This window comes from Cherax quadricarinatus, chromosome 31 (genome assembly GCF_038502225.1).
Source record: "Cherax quadricarinatus isolate ZL_2023a chromosome 31, ASM3850222v1, whole genome shotgun sequence".
Classification (NCBI taxonomy): domain Eukaryota; kingdom Metazoa; phylum Arthropoda; class Malacostraca; order Decapoda; family Parastacidae; genus Cherax; species Cherax quadricarinatus.
The window spans coordinates 35,652,950-35,676,222 of record NC_091322.1 but is presented as its reverse complement, the minus strand read 5'-3'; the positions used below and the strand labels follow the sequence as shown (position 1 = coordinate 35,676,222).

The 23,273-nt window shown below is 39.5% G+C and overlaps 1 protein-coding gene across 1 annotated transcript in view; it reads left to right on the top strand.

Moving 5' to 3' along the window:
* The first annotated feature begins 4,439 nt into the window (after window positions 1-4,439).
* Window positions 4,440-23,273, top strand: part of LOC128698947 (venom protease) — a 37,164-nt gene continuing 18,330 nt past the window's right edge. The window contains exons 1-3 of the mRNA XM_070090349.1: window positions 4,440-4,540; window positions 18,115-18,171; window positions 19,217-19,357. Of these exons, the coding sequence (XP_069946450.1) occupies window positions 18,120-18,171; window positions 19,217-19,357 (193 nt within the window). The 5' untranslated portion in view covers window positions 4,440-4,540; window positions 18,115-18,119. The remainder of the gene's footprint in view (window positions 4,541-18,114; window positions 18,172-19,216; window positions 19,358-23,273) is intronic.

Genomic DNA, 23,273 nt, shown 5'->3' with positions numbered 1-23,273 from the left:
TCTCCACCACTCTTCTGATGATCTCCTCCATGACTTTACATACCATATCAGTGGCATTAGTCTGTAGTTTAATGCCACCTGTCTATCTCCTTTCCTAAAAACTAGAACTTTATATGTTGTTTTCACAACTTTGGCGGTTGCCCTGTTTCGATAGATTTGTTGAAGATTGCTGCTGTCAGCACACACAGGGCTTCTGCTCTCTCTCTCAAGACCTTTGGAGAGAGGAATCTAACTCTCATAACAGTTTTTTCACCGCCTTGCCGGTTGTGTGTATTGTATCCAACATTTGCCAGTGTGCTCTACCTCCTCGCTTTGCTGGAAGCCTTTCTGTCTCCTCTGAGAATACCTCCCTAAATCTCATGCTTAGTTCTTCACATACTTCCAGCACCACGAACCAGTCAATGCAGGAGTTTACACTATACCCTGTGGAGGCTGTGACAAGATTTACGTAGGTGAAACAGCCAGAAACCTCGACACCCGCCTCAATGAACACATTTACGCATGTAGGAACGATAACCTGAACAACGCCTGTGTACAACACCGAAATTCCTCCAATCATCTCATGAAATTCAGAGACGCCCAATTAGTGATCAAAGAAACTAATTTCCGCAGACGCAAGTGCCTCGAATCAGCACTGATCGCTGTTTCGAATACAATTAAACAAAACAACGGCAGCTTCACCATCTCCGAAGTCTTAGCAAGAATCCTCCTGAAAACAGTAAACCCTGCCATCCCATAGTCTCTCCTGTTATACTACACAAAGCACAGAGAGTGAACACTGAAACAAGCTGCCTCATTCCAGTCTATATTTGTCCAACCTATTTTTATGTTACCCAAGTAATAGCTTTTATATCCTTTTACTCATGTACGAATTAATTGCTCTACCATATTGTATTACTTTTGTCACTACCACTACTACTACTACTACTACTACTACTACTACTACTACTACTACTACTACTACTACTACTACCACTAGTGAACATCGAAATGGTACCTCACTAGTATTCACCTCACTCTGATCCTATATATACCCTCTGTGTCCATGTATTGTTTGTAATGGCTTGATAAAGCTCCTGGAGAGCGAAACGTTGCCACAATAAATGTCACATTAGTTGCACTTGTGTCCTTTTACTTTACATATTGTCGGTAATTCTACCAACTTTATTTCGATAGATTTGTTGAAGATTGCTGCTGTCAGCACACACAGGGCTTCTGCTCTCTCTCTCAAGACCTTTGGAGAGAGGAATCTAACTCTCATAACAGTTTTTTCACCGCCTTGCCGGTTGTGTGTATTGTGTCCAACTTTTGCCAGTGTGCTCTACCGCCTCGCTTTGCTGGAAGCCTTTCTGTCTCCTCTGAGAATACCTCCCTAAATCTCATGCTTAGTTCTTCACATACTTCCTGATCGCTCATTGTGAGCTCCCTGCCTTCCTTCTTCATTCTGATTACCTAGTCCTTGACAGTTGCTTTCTTCCGGATTCGACTGTATAACAGTTTTGGGTCGGATTTGGCTTTCGATGCTATGTCATTCTCAAATTGCCGTTGAGGCTCCCTCCTTATCTATGCATATTCGTTGCTGGCTCTTCTGCTCAACTCCTTGTTTTCCTGAGTGTTATATTTTTGCCTTCTATACTTTTTCATGCTCTAGCACACTTGACTTCGACCTCTCTACGCCTCCGGGTAAACCATGGCCTTATTCTGGTCTTTCCATTGCTTCTATTGCCCCTAGGTACGAACTTCGCCTCCCTTCAATTTGTGGTTACATGTTTCATCATTTCATTTGCTGCCTTTCCCTCTAGTTATCTTCCACACTGCACCTCATACAGGAATTTTCTTATGCCTGCCTGCTGGCAAATTCAGCGTGGACAGTTGGGATATTCTCAAACACCCCACAATATATCAAGTATTTACACAGATTCAAGTACACCAGTTCACCAGGCCTTAATTAAGTCACTGACAACCGGACACTCAACTACATAATGATAAAGATCATGTGCCTTCTCTTCTTCACAGAGCTTACGTTTGCAACAAGCACGGTTGGGAGTTTCAAATGATTTAATTACATTCATTTACCACACGTGACGGTATTCCAACCTGATTCTGGCAGCCACAGCGTCACACAGTCTAGTGGACGTTTCATGTTGTCCATACACATAACTTTCTGGTAGAAACCGATCATAGTGTTTGATACTATCTTCCTCCGGTCTCAGTATCTGAGTTTTCCGGTCCACCAGATCTGATATTCTTCACCAGGATGATTTTAACAGCAGAGAGAGGAATGCCCAGTACTATCCCCATCTCCGGTCTGTCACAAAGAGATCTATTTTTTTTATTAGTATAATCATAATAGTCAGTTCTTATGAGAGAAAGTATCCAGACATGAGATTCGAAAGCCTTTTTTTTTCCTGAGCACGATTTAGGTTATTTTTTAATGTTCCTGCTCAGTTTAATTAGATTACTCACATTTACCTTTAGCCACTCAGCGTACAAGTGTGAGCTGGCATGTTATTGACATTAACATGATATTGGCATGAAACAGCACATCTCTGAACCATGCTGACGACGTCCCATTTTTCATGACCTTAGCACAGAAGAATGTGCTTAACTGTACTTATTCTGCCATGTACTGCAGGAGGATTCACTTCTGCATTTGTGTTTATGATTCTAGTGAACGTAGGAGCAGTAGGAACTAGTCTCTTGCCCTTACTTCGGATTACTTTCGTGTTTATTAGGCAAAGTGCGTGAAACGTTAAGTGTAGGTTATGGTAATGAGTAATTTGTAGTTTATTCCTTAGTCTTTCTCGGGGATTTGACAACCATACAATGATTGGCCTCGGGCAAATGCAGTCAGCGAAAAATTATGTAATGTATGGGTACAAGAAAGCTATAAGATGAATCAGTGTTGTCAATAGGTTTTATAAGAATAAGAAATGAAAAAACAGATGATTTCTCATTTTTTCATACAAATTTATACCGAAGTATTCGTACAAATTAACAGATACACATGCATGAATATAGATTTCTAACCACTTCTTCACTTATTCCCGGTGGCCTGGTGGCTAAAGCTCCCGCTTCACACACGGAGGGCCAGGGTTCGATTCCCGGCAGGTAGAAACATTTCTACGTGTTTCCTTACACCTGTTGGCCTGTTCACCTAGCAGCAAATAAGTACCTGGGTGTTAGTCGACTGGTGTGGGTCGCATCCTGGGGGACAAGATTGAGGACCCCAGTGGAAATAAGTTAGACAGTCCTCCATGACGCACTGACTTTCTTGGGTTATCCTGGGTGGCTAACCCTCCGGGGTTAAAAGTCCGAACGAAATCTTATCTTAAGGAGCCGCGTTATCTTTATCATTCATAATCCTGGAATCAGACTATCGTTGCGGGTCTTTTCCCTCAAGAAAGCCAGACAGGTTTACTCACCTTGAGGTTACCGATGAGCAATGATGAATAAAATTAAGAAAGTCTGGCGTTAGCTTTTGCCAATAAGGATTTCTCGTTTTGATTATTTTCTCCTATTATAAACTAAGTGACATGAGATGCAATTATTTTTAGTGTGATTTGGCTGTAATTTAAAATCTAAAATTTTCCATATGTGAGGTTGAACCAGACAGTTTTTTTCCTATTTACTTTCTTCGTACAAAACTGAAGATTTATTATTATAATTATATTCACCGGAAGTGCTTAACCCGTAAGGGTCATACAGTGCGTGGGGGGGATTGGAAGACATTCAGGCTCAATCCAAGAAAGGAGAGAACAGGTCCAGTTCCTTGGATGAAGAGCTCACCAGCGTTAAGTAACCTCCTGGGGGGGGGTTGTCCATTCCAGGAACCCAGTCCACTGCCTTTTTTCATGTCATTTCTGTTCTTACTGATTTATTCCGTATTTACTAAGTAGGAAATATATGTAATGACATTTACATATACTATATAATTCTACCACAAATTATGTATCTTTATATCACTTAATAGCATGATAGTTTAAGATGTAAAATATATTTTGAAGCTCTTAAATTTATCCCACATCTTTTTTTTTAAATGTGATATGAACAAGAGTATTTTCTGAAATGTATTATACTTCTAGAAATATTCTGCAATTTAAAATAAAAAAAAAATAAAATGAGAAGCTACATAAGCCAAGTGATTCTGTCCCAGCAGACAGAGTTAGCTCGTTTCTCGAAGCTTCTCAACCCCACTTGTTATTTTAAGGTTTGTAATTAGCTGTACACTAACACCAGGAATGCTTTGATCCATAAAATATGAATTAAAGGACACGAAATGAATATACCAACCACCTATTCACTAACATCAGGAAAACTAATCCATAAATACCGGTTTAGGGGGTGAACTCATGGTGTACACTGCCTGGTGTTTGTACCCTGCAACAAGACGAAGGCCAACAGGTATATACAGGAAATGAATATCTGGCAACACAGGCAAGTGGTAAAGGAAGACCAGAACACCTCCTCTACCTCAGTGAGACTCCAGCAGCCAGGGAAGCACAAGTGAAGATATTGTTGTTCTTCATCTAGTTCTCGGGTAGGACTTTTTTTGTTTTACGAACACAGGGGCGCTGCATTAGACAAGTCTTACGCACAATTATTGTTACTCATAATATTATAAATCTTACTCGCATTCAAAAATTCACACACACACTTTCCAAATTATTTTGGTAAAGTTATTAAATGATAGCAGTAGCTTCGGTGTATTGTGTGAATATCTATAATAATATTCTTCATGTCCGGGTTCTTTTATAAAGACTTTTCAGTATGTCTTTGAGGTGATAGCGTTATTATACACTTCACATCCATTTTGTGGGTCGTATGCCAAAAAATTAGAGAGGTACATGATGTGTTCTGGGATTGGTCCTCTTAATTTATATTATGTGGATACTGATCACTTACTCCGGCGTGAATTATATAAACTTGATAAATCACTCTCACTCTTTAATAATAATTGAAGATCTTGCTCATTTAACTTTATAGATTAAAGCATAGATAAAAACGATGCTAGAATGGAGGGAGAACCGGTTTTGCCCTGGTATAAACATGGCTGCCAGGACTTTTAAGAGATGGACTTTGTTTCCCGGGTTTGAGGACGTATTTCAAGAGGTGCCTTGGATCTGGTGAAGGGCTTATTATCTAAGGAATTAGAGCAACCCTCTTCCTTAGAGCACAACTTAATTGGCTTCCATTCTCAAGGCGTTGTATGATAGTACGGGCTTCTCCATGAATATAAGTTTTTCTCCAAAATAACTTTAATGTAATAAAATTTCACTGATATAATAATGGTAATTTTTTGAAAATTCTTTTTAATGGTAAGTAGACTTTGTGTAACGCAGTAATTATGAGAATTATAAATATCATTGCTGAAATTTAATCAATACTTCGGTTTAAAATCTTAATGTTTTCTGCATCATATATTTAAGTTAGAAATTTATTGGTGTGTATTCTACATTTTTTTATGTAAAAAGTTTGTGGTTTTCGTAAAAATATTTTTGCCTAAAACGTTTCACAGGTTGCTATCATCTGTAATACACAATCGGTGGCAAAATTAAAGTTGTTCAAAGAAAATTGTGCAAATGTGTGAATAAAGAATATTTACAAAGAAAAATGAGTGATAGAGATATGCTACCAGTGAAAGCCAAACAGTCACTGGACTTGCTCCAGTAATTTTATAGGTAGGACGTTTTTCCCAGACTAAACCCCGGGAGAGCTTAGCACAAGGTCTCCCTGCTGGGTATTTCCCCGGAGTGGCGAGGACTTCCAGCACCAGTGATGAGAATTTCCCAACATACCACACTTTAATAGACTGTCCCAGACATGCTTTTTCCTCTCTAAATGTTTCATTATTGATGCATAATCTCTGAATTTGTTGGAACTGAATTGCTGCTTAATCTATTAGATCCGCCTTTTACTCTCGTCCTCAGTCTGTGCCTGTACTTTACCCCTATCAGCCACCACTATAATTTATGGATGATAAACGTACATGGGTTTAAGGTTTATGCGCTAATATAACAAGGAAACCGTAATGTGAAATTAGAAAGTAAATCACTTTGATGGAACGAATTTATAATAACCTTTTCCTTAAACTGAAACTGATTGCTTCCCATTTCTCGGTTTAGCTCTCCATATTACATGGTATAAACCTTGGTAATAGACACCGACAAGCTGGTTTAGAAAGATACTTTTCAAATTCAATTTTTATTACTTTGCAAAAAGATACTTTTCAAATTCAATTTTTATTACTTTGCAAAGTTTACAGTGTGTAACTGACATGTAATAAGGGGTCTATTACCATGCATAGTTAAAGATGTGTAATTTCAATACTGATTTAAAAAGAGCAAAGAAAGCCACTGTCATACCGAGGCATTTCGGGCAGACTAAACCTAATTAATGATTTACAGACTTAATACTAAACATGTATATATATCATAGTTGGTTCGAATTGAACATTGATTTTTTTATATATCAACATAGGTAGTTACAGCATTATAATGTATCACATTATAATAATGAGATTGAAACAATTTTAGTTTTGAAGTAATTTATATAACTTGTCAAATTTTGGGTTGAAGGTGGCGGTAGTATCTAGCTTTGGGAGGTGAGGCGAGATCAAAGTAGTCCCTTGAAATTGGTGTGCAGGCAAGGATCCTTTTGTTTTTAGGCAATGAGTTCCAAATCTTTGGGCCCTTTATATTCATTGCATTTTTGCATAGGGAGAAATGGACACGAGGGATATCAGTGTTTTGTCTCGTGTTATGCAAGTGCGTTCTGTTGTAGTTCTCAAGGAGTTTGAGGGGAGGGTTTATATTGGAGAATGTTCTGTGTATGTAGTAGGCGCAATAATATAAGTGGATATTTTGTATGTTAAGGAGGTTCAAGCTCTTAAATAGCGGTGGGGTGTGTTGCCTGGCGCAGGAGTATGTAATCATTCTCACTGCAGCTTTCTGTTGTATAAGGGTTTAAGGTGATCTGCTGTGGTTGAACCCCATGCACAAATACCATAGGTGAGGTAAGGGTAGAGGAGTGGTAAAGAGCAAGAAGTGCCGTTTAGGGTACATAGTACCGTATCTTAGAGAGGATGTCTACTGTTTTGGAGATTTTTTTGGAAATATGCTGTATGTGGGTTTGAAATTTAAGACAGCTGTCAATGTGGAGCACTGGAAATTTTCCGTCAGTGTCTTGAAATGGAGGAACCATTTATCGATATGTCTAGCTGAATATTTGCAGCTCTGTTGCCAAATAGTATGAAGTAGGTTTTGTCGATATTGTTTGTCGTCATCAAAGATGATATTTTTAGCAGCTCATCATTTACAGTGTTTCTAAGTATGGTTTGGTTTGGGTGAAAGATATAGGTAGTGTCATCTGCAAAAAGAACTCGTTAAAGTAGTTTGGAGGCGTTGGGGAGGTCGTTGATGTAATGAGTAATGGTCCAAGGGCACTGCCCTGGGGGACTCCAACTACAACAGGTTGTGTGGTGGAGGCAATACCATTTGTGTATACATAAGAACATAAGAACATAAGAACGAAGGAACACTGCAGAAGGCCTACTGGCCCATGCGAGGCAGGTCCAAGTCTCCTACCGGCTTAAGCCAATGCACCCAACCTAGTCAGGTCAGGTCACATTGACTTAAGGGAGGAACACGGCAACCGACCTGTTAGCACAAGCTATCAGGTCTAACTCACACCCACCCACATCTACTCATGTATTTATCCAACCTATTTTTAAAGCTACACAACGTTCTGGCCTCTATAACGGTACTTGGGAGTTTGTTCCACTCATCCACAACTCTATTACCAAACCAGTACTTTCCTATATCCTTCCTGAATCTGAATTTTTCCAACTTAAAACCATTGCTGCGAGTCCTGTCTAGGCTAGATATTTTCAGCACACTATTTACATCCCCTTTATTTATTCCTGTCTTCCATTTATACACCTCAATCATATCCCCCCTAATTCTACGTCTTTCTAGAGAGTGCAGTTTCAGGGCCCTTAGTCTATCCTTATAGGGAAGGTTTCTGATACATGGGATCATCTTTGTCATCCTCCTTTGTACATTTTCCAGAGAATTTATATCCATTCTGTAATACGGTGACCAAAACTGTGCAGCATAATCTAAATGAGGCCTAACCAAGGATGTATAGAGTTGAAGAACAACCTGAGGACTCCTATTATTTATGCTTCTTGATATGAAGCCAAGGATTCTATTAGCTTTATTGCGAACACTTATGCACTGTTGTCTTAGTTTCAGATTACTGCTAACCAGAACTCCTAAATCTTTTTCGCAATCCGTAATATTAAGATCTACATTATTTAGTTTATATGTGGCATGGTTATTGTCCTGTCCAACATTTAGAACTTTGCATTTGTCTATATTAAACTGCATCTGCCACTTCTCCGACCACTGCATCAGTCTATTCAAATCTTCCTGGAGTGCTCGAATGTCCTCGTCAGAATGAATTCGACGGCCTATTTTGGTGTCATCGGCAAACTTGCCGATGTCGCTCTTTATGCCCTCATCTATGTCGTTTATGTAGATTGTGAACAGCAGGGGGCCCAACACTGACCCCTGTGGAACACCGCTCGTGACGCTTCCCCACTCTGATTTCTCCCCATTTATACAAACTCTCTGCTGCCTATTTGTCAACCATGCCTCTATCCAGGAAAAAATTTCTCCTCCTATTCCATGTGCTTTAATTTTCCTCAATAGTCTCTGATGTGGGACCCTGTCAAAAGCCTTACTGAAGTCCATATACACAATATCATATTCATTACCATGATCTACCTCCTCAAATACCTTAGTGAAAAAAAGTTAATAAATTCGTAAGGCAGGAACGCCCCTTTGTAAAACCATGCTGAGATTCGTTGATTAATTTATGCTTTTCAAGATGGCTACGAACTGCCTCGGCAATTGATTCCATAAATTTTCCCACTATGGAGGTTAGGCTTATTGGTCTATAGTTCGAAGCTAAGGACCTGTCACCTGTTTTGAAAATAGGTATCACATTTGCCATTTTCCACTTATCTGGCACCATGCCAGTTTGTAGTGATATGTTGAAAAGATTAGCCAAAGGTGTGCTAAGCTCCTCTTTACATTCCTTTAGAACCCTTGCATACAGTTCATCAGGGCCTGGGGATTTGTTAGGTTTTAATTTATCTATTTGCCTAAGGACCATGTCACTTGTGACCCTAATAGTGCACAGTTTATTATCGTCCTGTTCTACATAATTTATCATTACTGGAATATCGCTGGTATCCTCCTGTGTAAAAACTGAGAGGAAGTATGTGTTAAAAATTCTACACATTTCCTTATCACTGTCAGTGAGCTGACCCGAGGAACTTTTGAGTGGGCCTATCTTGTCCCTGATCTTACTTCTGTATACCTGAAAGAATCCTTTTGGGTTAGTCTTCGATTCTTTTGCAACTTTAACCTCATAATCTCTTTTTGCTTTTCTAATTCCCTTTTTTATTTCTCTCTTTAACTGAATATATCTATTTCTTAATTGCCCCTCTCCTCTTTTGATTTGCCTATATATGCCTCTCTTTTGACCAATCAGATATTTTAATCTATTGTTCATCCATTTAGGATCATTTTTGTTTGATCTGATTTCCCTATTTGGAACATAATTTGACTGAGCAGCTAGAACTATGCCCTGGAAAGCATCATATCGGCAACCATCACCACCTACCTGACCCTTAGTCAGGTCATTCCAGTTCAGCCCACCTAAGTAATTTTTCAGTCCTATGAAATCAGCCAAGCGAAAGTCAGGGACGGAGACTTGATTGCCATTATTAGGGGAATTCCATGATATATTAAAACTGAGTGATTTGTGATCACTCTCCCCAAGCTCATCATTAACCTCAAGATTATTAATTAGTGTTTCCCTACTGGCAAGAACCAAGTCAAGGAGGTTATTTCCCCTAGTTGGCTCTGTCACAAACTGTTTTAAAAAACAATCCTGGATCGTGTCAAGAAAGTCACCCGACTCTAAATTTCCTGTCAAATTGCTCCAGTCAATCTGTCTATAGTTGAAATCTCCCATTAGCACAACATTTTCGTATGTAGATGCCTTACGAATTTCGTCCCATAGAAGTTTACTGCACTCCCTATCAAGATTTGGGGCCCTGTAAATCACACCCAAAATTAGTTTTTCTCGGCCCTCGAGAAGCTGTAACCAAACAGATTCAGTGGCTGACGCTTCTAATTTAATATCTTGTCTAACACAACAATTTAAGTTGTCTCTGACATACATCGCTACTCCACCACCTTTCCTGTTGACCCTGTCAGTGTGGAATAATTTATAGCCTTGTATGTGACATTCAGAAGGCATCTCTCTATCTTTCAGATTGAGCCAGGTCTCTGTTATAGCAATAATATCTATGTTTCCTGCACTTGCAATTAATCTTAGCTCATCTATCTTATTTCTAACACTCCTGCTATTAGTATAGTAAACCTTAAGGGAGCTAGTCCCTTGCTGCCCTCTGCTGTCCCCCTTTGTTTGCTGACCTGTTCTATTGTCTTTATTTATAACTTCATGCTGAATGCCTTTTATACATTTACTGTTTCCAACCCTAGTGTTGCAACCTGCTTGTTTCCCACACACACCCATACCTCTATCTTCCATCAGTTTAAAATCATAGGCATTTCACCAATGGCCTTCTCAATCGAGTCTGCAAGTGCTACCACCCCTGCCCCAGAGAGATGTACCCCATCCCTTGCATACATATCATGTTTGCCATAAAAGTTGTTCCAGTTGTCAATGAATGGGATTGCAAGTTCCTTGCAGTATCTGTCTAGCCAGCAATTTACACCAATTGCCCTAGACAACCATTCATTTCCTACTCCCCTTCTAGGCAAGATGCTACATATGATTGGGATCCCTCCCTTAGACTTAATGAAATCTATAGCTGACCTGTATTTATCTAGCAGCTCTTCTCTCCTACCCTTCCCAATATCATTTCCACCAGCACTGAGACAGATAATGGGCTTGTTCCCATTACCTGACATGATATTATCCAGCCTGTTGACAATGTCCCCAACACCAGCTCCAGGGAAGCACACTCTCTCTCATCTTCTTATTCCTATTACAAAAAGCACGGTCAATATATCTTACCTGAGAGTCACCAACCACAAGAATGCGCTTACCTTCATTAGCAGGGGCAGTAGTACCCTTACCTTCACTGGCCACTGAAGTACATTCATCCTGGAGAACAGAGAAGCGATTTCCTACCTTCAGATCTTCACTCTTAACTTTCCTTACTCTGATGCACCTCCCATTACTGTGAACAACTCGCCACTTGTAGCAGGTGCTGGGCTGCACCTCACTGCTGGTAGCCGTTGCTACCTCCCCAACTACAGCCTCATCACAGCGAGAGACAGACTGCACCTCACTGCTAGAAGTCTCATTCTCCACAACTCCAGCCACCTCACACTCTCTCCCAGACCCATTGAGGTGGACCTTCAGCCTACTAATCTCCTCCTGGAGAAGCAAGACCTCCTCCTTCAACTCTCCAACCTCAGTTTTTAAAACACTGCAGAAGCAAGCCATGCTTTGTAACCGTCCACGCTAGTCCCCAAAGCAGCTCAGGGTCTGTGACCTCGTGACGACTGACCACTGACCACTGATGTCTATTTCCAAGATATGATTTTAGGTAATCAAGCGAGTCCTCTGACCCCGTAATGTTCAAGTTTTAGGTGCAAGTGATCGTGGTCAACTGTATAAAATGCTTTCCGTAGGTCTATGAAGAGGCCCAGTGGAATCTCCTTATTTTCCAGTGCCGTATATAAGAGCTCGAGCATGTGTATAATTGCATCATTTGTGCTTTTGCTTGGCTTAAATCCAAACTGACGGGGGTTAAGTATGTTGTGGGATACAAGGTAAGAGTAAACTTGCTTGTGTATTATTTTTTCGAAGATTTTAGATAGAAGGGGTAGGTTTGATATAGATCTATAGTTATTTAAATCAGTAGCATCACCTCCTTTGTGGATTGGTGTAACCCTTGCTGTCTTGAGTAGGGATGGGAAGGTTGATGTTTCAATGGACTTGTTAGTGTTGCTATAATGGATGACAGCAAATGGGAAGCTTTTTTCATACATAATTGGTAGTAAGCTATTTAGATCTCCTGACTTGTTTTTTAGTGTTTTGATGAGCGAAATTTCAGTAGGGTTTGTTGGTCAGTAAAAACAGTATTTGAGTAGTTGCCAGTGAGGTAGTTTTTTTGGTTGGTTGTTTGAGTTTGGGATTTAGCTTGCTAGTGTTGTTCCTATAGTGGAGAAAACACAAGGACATTTTATTAGAAAGCATTTCGGTCCTGGGACGTTCATCATTATACCACCTCAACAAGGCAATTTTCCAGGATGTTGGTTACGAAAGCTATTGGCTTTTACCAGAAGGGACAGGTATCCTCTGTATGTTGTGTCCATAGTGTTGCAGTGTTAGCCTGTATATAAACCTTGATAATAGATATAGACAAGTTAGTTTAGAATGACACGTGAACAAGCACTAGGGCATTTATTGTAAAACGTTTGTCCCGGGACCTTGATCAATGTCAAAGAGCCTTGATCGACCGAAACTAAACTCAACTACATAACTTTTTCAGGATTTTATAGACAAAAATTATTGCTTTAGTTGTACTTTCCAGCATTTGATCATAATTATGGGCTAAGTATAATGAACTGTAAATAATTTTCAAATAACTTAAAACTGCATAATTTTGAATAACTTTTAAAACTACATCTCGGTCTACGCCTGTTAGAGCAAAGTACAGCATATTTTCGTACAGATATATTCGATGCTAGTTTTTACAGCTGATAAAATAGTTTTAAGTAAAAAGTTGAGCTGCTGAGTTGTCGGGGAAGACCAAGTTCTCAACACTTACGCCGTTCAAAGTTCCGGGTATTTTACGGTCAACTTTATTTTTCCTTTACAGAGCAACTTAATTATTCTTGTGTTTTGTCTCCATCTCCCAAGTTGGGTAACTGACGTGGTGGGGGGAATTCCGTGGATTGTGCTCGAGAGATACACGAACCTGTAATTGTGGTAATCTGTTTTAGATTTTTTTACTGCCAGTCATCTGGGCAAACTTTCCTGTTGTCTACGTTATCAGTCAGGCTAATGCTACATTCAGGTCCACATAGCCATCTCAGTCGGGTTGATCAGTCCTTCGCTCTGTAGACTGTCTTGTAAAGTCACAAACGCTCTGCCTCCTGCTCTTCCTAGTCTCCCTGCAATCCCCCTTGGGGAAGGGAACTCTACCTTTCATCTTTATCCTTCTTTCAAGATGAATTCTCCCAAGAGCGAATGACTCGCTGCCGTTAGTAATGGTCATGTCAAGATCAACACGATTGTCACTGAAAGAAGCTTTGTTGTAGTTTGCGACCACTGTCGAAGTTGAAAAACTACTTACTTATAAGTGAGCTATTTGAAATGAATGACGTGCCCAAGTTTGTCTTCCCGTCCTCTCCACCATCGGCCCACATCAAGTTCACGAGAGATTTGGTCAATGTTGCAACACCAGCATACCCTTCCCAAGCAACTCCACCGCCACCTCCACCAGCTACAAGTGACGCCACTCCACCTCCAGCCAATGAGAAGCCTTCATTGCCTCCACTCATCCATGGATCCAGTCAATCAGCTTTTCCAGCGTCACCTACCGCGGACCAACCCGAGATCTCGCCTAGCACGCCACAACCTCCTTCCAAGAGGGCTAAACCTTCGCCCACCACGCCATCTCTTGAGTCAAGATTGGATACAGTTCCGTTTGATGACCGATCTTCTTTCATCCACTGGCCTGGCATTACCTTCTCATGCTCAAGAAATGCTCTTACCCAACCTGCGCCACCAACTTGAGAATAATAGTTAAATTTATAAGTGCCACTTATGTCTGTACTTTACCACTGTTCCTTCAAGGAATCACACAAGCTCTTGACGAAAACCGGGGTGCTATACATAAGAAAACAAAACTCAACCTTGTTCCTGTCTCACGCTTAAAGACCATAAAAAAAATGGATCCAACACTGACAAATTGGAAATTATTAAATATCGCCACAACTCCAAGTAAATTGATTCCCCACCGACCAGTCATCATGTAGCAGCTACCCTTCGTCGTCATCTTGCCTTCCTGCCGACTTCCAGACACCATTCACCAGAAAGATTGAGTTTTCGCCCACCATGCAAGATGCAGCCAGCCTCTGTTGTGTTCTCGTGTGTCTACATCCCCCTTGCCATCTGCTTCCTAGGCTTACGGTTGGGTTTAGTCCCGACTCCTCTCTTCTACTCAAGACATTCCTCTCACCGGCTATTCTTCGTTCTGTCCCCACTTCTCCCGATCCCCTCGCCCTCAGTGGGTTCTTACTCGAGTCCTTCGTTCGTTCGTGATCAGTCATCTCGCTTGGATCACAGGATTCATAGGGTACACATCAGAGATTACAAACAGTCACATCCCAGCTCCTTTGCAGTTTCTACGATACCAGTTGAGGAGGGAAACTTTTACCTTTGGTAATCGCTATCTCTGCTCTTCCACGTTGTATTCACATCGTATAACCCAGTAGTGGAACAATTAGTGAATCCAACAAACTAGCCCTAGCCGCTGCTGTGAAGAATAGCTTGCAGGTCAAACTTAGCGAGATTCACTCGCTCAGAGAAGCTTTCATTGTCTGTAATGACTATTTTGAAGCTGGAGAAACTCGTTACTATTGCTGCAACTACTCTCAATGAATGTGGTTTCCAAGTTCGGTCTTCTCCAGCTCTGAGGGCAAAGAAATGTCTTCATTAAATGATTGGACAAACTCATAACCCAATCTATCGACGAACTCAAGGCATTAGAGGACCAAAATTCTTGGGCCACTGTTGACTCCACAAAAATTCCTGCTGCCTCTTCAGTGCTCAAGATAATTTTTATCGACGTTAATATGGCTGCCCAAGCTCTTGCTGACGAACCGGCAATCATTTATTACTACATAAACCCAAGTCACATTGAACCTGAGTGATAGAAACAGCACACCCTGTTGGACCTGCTACTCATACTTGCATCTATCAAGACTGTCCAATCAAGGACAAGAAATTCTGTTCGAACTGTGGCTGTGAAGGGCATGACTTCAAGACTTGCACCACCACCTTTCCTGAAAATGCCCCATGAGGAAAGAAATAATGAACTCAAGATGACCTCTACTAAATCTCCAACGTATGCTACCATCACTAAGCTTCAAGCCGACACCACAAAGATTCTTTACGTTCTCCACCAGCAACTCTATCCACTACCATCTATTGCATAATGTATGCACATCTTGCAAATGCAGCACAACCTGGATCGTTTAACGCAACTATCAATGAACTCTTCCGCCTCAACAGTATGCCAAGTTTAACCTTCTCTGATTCTACACCTTCAGCCCACATAAAGATTATTCCCAAAGTTATAACCTTCACTGCACCTGCAGACCGGAGGTGCCATAGCACCGTTCCTGAACCATCTCCAACTACGGACACTCTTCAAGGGAGGTTCCTTGATGTTGGTGAGGGGCTCTTGATCTAAGGAATTAGATCTGTTCTCCAGTTCTTCGAATGATTCTGAATAACTTTCATCCCCTCCCCCACACACTGTAATTCCTACTGGTTTAGTGCTCCCCCATGATTATAATAATAATCATCTAATACGGACAAGACTCCTACCAATCTCAACCCCGATAAGCCACCAACAAATTACACCAGTGCTCCTGAATCATAACCTTCGCCTCAAGCCTACCAACCTATTGAAGATACACAACTATTCGAGGAAGAGGAAGAATGTCCCTCCTACGAAAATGGAAGGGGTTGGTAGGATATATCCTTCTACAAAACTGAACCATACATCGATGCTATATATTGCAAAGAACCGTTCTCTCGACTTCAAAAAGGAACTGTCAAATATACCTGCATCCCGGAAAAACTATGTACAACCCGGGCCCTAATTGAATCCATTGGAAGGATTAAAAAATGACTCGCAGCAATGGATTAAAGTTGGAAAAAAATAAGGTTTAGAAAGGATATAGGACAGCATTGGTTTTGTAATAGATTTGTGTATGTCTGGAACTAACATCAGAGTAGCGTCATTGAATCGAGTATACCTGGAGAATCGTCATTGAATTGAGTATACCTGGTGAGGACAAGTACATGAGTGGGTGTTGGTGAGACGGTAGGCCGGCTGCAGGGCTTTCTCCTCTCTTATGTTCTTACATAGAGGAGGAGGAATTATCAGACAGAAGTGGTAAGCGAAAGTATGTGTCAGCATCTCAAAAGACTAACACGGTGAAGGTGGAGAATGTATGCAAAGTAAAACATTAAAGATTTAAGTAAAGGGTAATCCTAGATTGCAAAGACTGACTACATAGGAACAAATCACTGGAGGCTCCAGGTACTTTGTAGCAACCATACAATAACTCGCACGGATTAAAAAATAACCTAGTGTTAGAAAACGGTCAAATTAAGAGATGACATGTCAGTGTATACAAGTGTTTTGTAATGTCTCGTGTTTATCCTGATGGATATTTTGAGCTTGCTATGCATGGACTACGAAAATGAGTGGGTGGATCTTTCAGTATCCCTGTTCCCAACCTATAACTTTCATGAGTTACATGATCCAGATGTAAACAGGAATAGTTGGAATCTTACAGATATGAATAGTTATTCTAGTGTTGAGTGATATATAATTTAATTAAGGTGTAGTTTGATTAAATATTCAATGATCCAGGTACAAAATGTTTCAGCAAATTCAATTTTATCGAATGATTTTTTGTTTAACCTTATTCGACAAACTATCAAATCTTATAGGTATTTGATAAAATTTATGTATTTTTCACCTAAACTTTGATAAATTACACACGTGCAACACTCGGGTATTTTTATTGTGGAAACGTTTCGTCCCACACTGGCTTCATCAGTCCAGTACAAAGAATGGTGAAGGCCAGAAGGAGTTTGAGGTAATCAGTCCCCCAACCCGTAGTCGATGTAATCAGTCCATCATTCTAGAGAAGAATACAGCATATGCTCGAAGAAAGGGCTTATATACTCAAGACAGGTGAGGGGAAGCAATCGTAGGCGGTGTCACCATGGAATAAGTAAGTTTATTCAGGTAAACACAAATAGTTACATAGAATTATCATACATAGCACCATATGTGTAGAGAACCTGGGATAACCCAAAAGTCAGAGTGACTTATTTCCATTGGGGTCCTTTTACCTTATTATAATATAAAGGTTATAATATTTTCTTATTATTCTATAATGAAGATAACATCTTATTATCATACTAAAAAGACTATCTACTACACGAGGGTCATTACTAGGAATAAGGTAAAATTTACACGTATGTTAGCTAAAAAATAGAAAATCATTCCCCTCCCTTTCTGTAGCTACATTCATCAGACACCTTTTGGCAGTCTTCTTGAACTGGTTCATGCTATGACTAGCTTTGACATGTGCAGGCAGTCTGTTCCATTCCTTTATTGCTGTACAATAAAAGGTGTTTGAAGCCTGGCCACTGACTGTGGGTACTACAAAGTTGTGCTCTCTCCCCTTAGTACTATGATTGCTTTGGTTCCCAACCTTGACAAAATTGACAGCAAGATATTCTGGACACTGTTTGTGGACACATCCACAGGTGGAATTAAGTCATATCTGCAGATTAAGCAAGCGTAGAATTGCCTTAAGATGTTCAAATGCTGCACTTATGTATAATTTATCAACTTATCGGTTCTCTGAACCGTTTATCTACATTCCTGTCAGACACAGCAACATCTTGGGGTCTTTAAACAGGAAATTCTATGCTTGTCTAATCTATAGTCATGACCTACTTCCACGGTGACACCGCCTACGACTGCTTCCCCTTACCTGTCTGCAGTACATAAGCTCCTTCGGGCATATACTGTATACTTATAAAGACTGATGGACTGATTACTTTCAAAAACCTGATCTTCACCATTCTTCTTTGTATTAAACTGATGAAACCACTGTGTGACGAAACTTATCCATAATAGATACCCAAGTGTTGCACATGTCTAATTTATCACTTTGTCGGTTCTCTGAACCATTATCTACATACCTAAACTTTATGGAGATATTAATATTATTTTTTCAGGGAAAATGAAGTGTCTTGGAGTCGGGTTGCTTTTCCTCGCTGCAGTCACTGCACAAAGTACGTAAGAGAATGTGGATTTAGCCGATAGTAACTTTTATTTTTAAAAAAATGTATAGCTTTAATTCTGAAATTTTTCTTAGGCAAAAGTGTACAAATACTTGTTTATACAAAAATTTTTAAATACTAAAGGCACTAAAAAGATAAAAAAAAATAAATACAGAAGTAATCGTAATGACACGATTGCAAATAAACCATACCCCCGGCCGGGATTGAACCCGCGGTCATAGTCTCAAAACTCCAGCCCGTCGCGCTAACCACTAGACCAGCTAGCCACAATAAGATTTATCCAACTAGGTATATTTCTACACCATAGGAAGGTTAGCACAGGCACCTCTGTAAAAACTTGCATTTGTGGTCACAGAGGTGCCTGTGCTAACCTTCCTATGGTGTAGAAATATACCTAGTTGGATGAATCTTATTGTGGCTAGCTGGTCTAGTGGTTAGCGCGACGGGCTGGAGTTTTGAGACTCTATGACCGCGGGTTCAATCCCGGCCGGGGGTATGGTTTAAATACAGAAGTGTTACAACATTCAGTAGTAGTTATAATAATAATTATAATCATAATTTTTCATAAGCACTATAACTTCCAAATCAAATCTTCAGACATGTTTCTTTACTGTGATGATAATTTTCTGCCTAGGAGACAGATTATGGAAATTGTAAATATCAATGTTGGAGTGACAGTTTTTAATATTCTTCAGGGAGGTACTGAAAAATTCTTTTTATAAATTTCTTCATATTTCAAAAATTAAAGATTTGTACTCTTAATTAGACCGATATGTAATTCAGAGATTGATGTCAACGTTAATATTTTTATGATCAACAAACGACTGGTTTTTGAGGGAAGAGGAAGAATTCAGAATTTCTTTCTTAAATAGGTAAAAATTACAAATGAAATAACATGATTTCAGTAATTTAACTGAAGGCTATCATCCGTATATTTTATTACTACACTTTTCGTCTTGTATCACCTTTTGTATGAACATATCATGCTGTGATCATTTACTAGTAGGATATTAAACTGTTGTTTCGCTCCCGACAGTTGTGTTTCCCGACGGAGACCCCAAGAACAAGGATGTAGACACAGAGCTGAGGAATGCAGTGGAAATAAGTGACAGACAAAATTTCAACTTCCTTGATGTTGGCTTGAACAACGGCTGCATCACTCCAGATGGAGAGAGGGGTGGGTTCTTTTATGCCCTTCTTTACGATTAAGTTTTTATTATGGTTGATTGGGATATGTGGGGCGTTACGTTCAACGGTATGCTTTAGATAAAGTACGATGAAAGAGAAAACACATGATACAAAAACGCCGAAGAGTGGTAGCCTGTATATGTGTACCTCCATCTGAGGTTCTCTTCAGCAAATACAAATGAATAAGGAGAGACTGAGTATTTATACTATAGAAATAGAGAGCGAAGACATCTCATAGTTGGCTAGCCTTTTAGGGACTTCAAGGTGTATAGATGGCCTCTTATATTAGTGTGGGAGTTTCTGAAATAATGTGAATCTTATTGTTATATTTGACAGGATAACCCCTCCCCTCCGAATCCCCTGTAGGTTATTTAGCACAAGATGTGGAGGCTCGAGCCACCGTTCGCTTATAGAAGAACGAGATATTCTTGCAGTCAGGCTAAAGGGACTTGGAGAAAAATGCTGTTAACATGGGAACACTAATAAAACATGTAACAGGAAAACAAAGGAACGTTGCATAAGGTAAACCGTGCTTCAGCCTCCAGATAGCAGTCCTTGTTTAAGGTGTCTGGGCTATTGTTTGGATACCTGATTCAACTCTTTGCTGGGATGTATTTTTCTAATGCATATTTGGTTATCACTTCTGGTTTCAAATTTCATTTTGAGATGTTAAAGTTTAATATGACTTAAGTGTCACTTCAACTGATTTCCGTTTGTATGGGTCTTCTATCTTTTGGATGAGGCTACCACCATCGTAATTTATCGCGTGGTGCGAATTTTTAATATTAGAAAAGTGTAGAGCTTTCTTGGCCTTACCTAACTGAACATAAATAATCAAGACATTTATATCAAGAGACTTTTCGCCACTCGTGGCTTTGCCGCAAATGGCGAATTGTCTTTCTCGGTAAATGTCTTGATTGTGCATATGTCTTATTCCCTCAGGTAAAGCCAAGTTTGCCGATGACACTAAATTAGGCAGTTAAATAATTTCTAAAGACCCTAGAAAACTATAGGATGGTTTATGTTGTGATCGAAGTGGCATCTGCACTTAATTGCGGACAAATGTAAGATTCTAATCCTAGGGAATAAAAATTACTTTGGCATTTATAAAAAAAATATAAATCTTAATCAAACTGAATGCCGAAAGGATTTAGGCGTTCAGGATAGAGGAAATTTATAGCAAAAACAACAGTGAATAAAACTAATTGAATTCTTGCCTTTATATCAAGAAGAATAAAAGTAACTCTGCGGTTATTTATCTTTGATACGGCCTTGTATAGATTTTGCAGTTCAGTTTTGGTCTCCATATTGCAGAATGACAAATGTAGATAAAAGATAAGACACATGTGCAACATTTAGGTTCTTTATTCCGAAACTGTTTGCCTACACAGTAGGCCTCTTCAGTCGAATACAGAGGAGGCAGCGAAAGTAGTAGTTTCAAGGTGGTCAGTCCCTCAGCCCAGAGGAGTGTCCAGCACCATAGTTTAGAACAGTGTGAAGCTGAAGCATAAGACCTATCTTGGCATAGGTGAGGCGTAGAAAAATCTTGAGGATGACAGAAGAGGCGGGGCCCACTAGTAGAAGCAAGAATGTAATTGAGAGGCACTTTTTTTTTTTTCTTTTTTTTTTTTACACAGGGTTTGACAAGGTTAAGGATCCCTAGCTTTATTGACAAGCTATTTACAGGTTAAGGATTCCTAACTTTATTGGCAAGCTAAGAGCTATTACCTACATCAGCTCATTTGAAAGCATTTTTGTTATGAGACATACAAGTAGGGAACAGGATGAAGTTGGAGCCATCTATGAGCCAGCATTTTCATTTGATCAGCTGACTTCATCTCGTTGACATCATTATGCTGTACGAATGTGTTCCATACTCAGTCATCCTGGGTATATATGATCTCAGATGGAGTGATGTTCTGGAGAAGGGTGCAGCCAGAGTGAAGTTGCTGCTTTCTGCCCGTCTTGTGGCATAAAAGCTTGTTTCACGCTGTCCTCGAAGTGGATCCGAGTGTGGTACTTTAACAATATTGGCCTTGTACATAACAGTAAGGCTACCCACATCCCTCCTGTGTTGAAGGCTCTGCTGAAATGAAAGATCTATCCAGGATGGGTCCAGGCGAGAGATGAGACGTCTTGCTCTGTTCTCTACTTTGTCAAGCAGTCGCAGATGAGAGGGGGGCGGCAAACCAAGAAAGTGGAGCATACTCAAGGTGTGAGCGTACTTGTGCCTAGTACAGAATCTTGCAACCCCCCCTCTCATATATATATATATATATATATATATATATATATATATATATATATATATATATATATATATATATATATATATATGTCGTGCCGAATAGGCAGAACTTGCGATCTTGGCTTAAAAAGCAACGCTCATCTTGCCATATAGGACAAGCAAAAATTTGTGTATGCAATAATTTCGCCAAAATCATTCTGAACCTAACGAAAAAAAAATATTTCACTGTTTGTTTAGTATTAAATTATTGTAAACAAATCTAAAATATATTTAGTTAGGTTAGGCTAAAATAAATTGCGCTTGTTATAATAAGGTTAGGTAAGTTTTCTAAGTTCCTTTTGGTGCAAAATTATAAATTTTTACATCAACATTAATGAAAAAAATATATCTTTAAACGTATAAAATAAAATTTTAGAAAGGACTTGATTTTAAATGAGTTCTTGCTAATTGACCAGTTTTACATATTCGGCACATTATATATATAGCGTGTGTATGTGTATCAAACCGGCCATATCCCACCGAGGCAGGGTGACCTAAAGAAAACTAAAGTTTCTTTCTAAATTTTAGAAGGGGTTACTAGCCCCTTGCTCCCGGCATTTTAGACTCCTCTTACGACACGCATGGTTTTACGGAGGAAGAATTTTGTTCCACTTTCTCATGGAGATAAGCAGAAGTCAACAAGAAAAAGAACTAGGAAGAAAATAGAAGAAAACCCAGAGGGGTTTGTATATATATACCTGTACATGTATGTGTAATGTGACCTAAGCGTAAGTAGAAGTAACAAGACGTATCTGAAATTTTGCATGTTTGAGACAGAAAAAAGACACCAGCAATCCTACTATCATGTCAAACAAGTACAGGTTTCCGTTTTACTCGCTTGCCAGGCGGTTGCTGTCTACCAAGACAAGCCACGGGGGGTGGAAATCTTATAATGTCGTGCCGAATAGGTAAAACTTTCTATTTTGGCTTAAATGGCAACGCTCTTCTTGCCGAATAAGGCAAGCGAAAATTTGTGTAGGCAATAATTTCGTAAAAATAATTCTGAACCTAACGAAAAAAAAATTTCATTGTTTATTATTAAATTATTGTAAACCTATCTAAAATATATTTAGTTGGATTAGGCTAAATTAAACTGCGCTTGTTATAAGGTTAGGTAAGTTTTCTAAGGTTCATTTGGTACAAAATTATTAATTTTTACACTAACATAAATGAAATGTCTTGAAACACACAACAGGAAATTTTAGAAAGGACGTAATTTAAATTCTTGCTAATTGACCAGTTTTACCTATTCGGCACGACGTATATATCATATAGTGGTGTTAAAGGAAGAAGTCATATATGGAAAATGATGCCATAAGGTAAATTATTATTTTCACGAGGAAGCTTTAAATCCTTAGGGATCATACAACACCTGAGGAATGAGGTTAAATCAGGGTTGATTTTGGGAAAGGCATATGTTGCTCATTGAGTACACCAGAAGGTAGAGACCAAAAAGTGACTGGCTTACAGAAGAGGGTTTGAGAGATACATATAAGCAACTGTTAGAATAAAGGTCGACTAAGTTGAGGGGGAAAAATGATAAGAAAGAGGTAGTGTAAATATTTAAAATGTAGTGTTATGTGCAACCAAGGTTATTGTTATACGTGTCAAGCGTTCA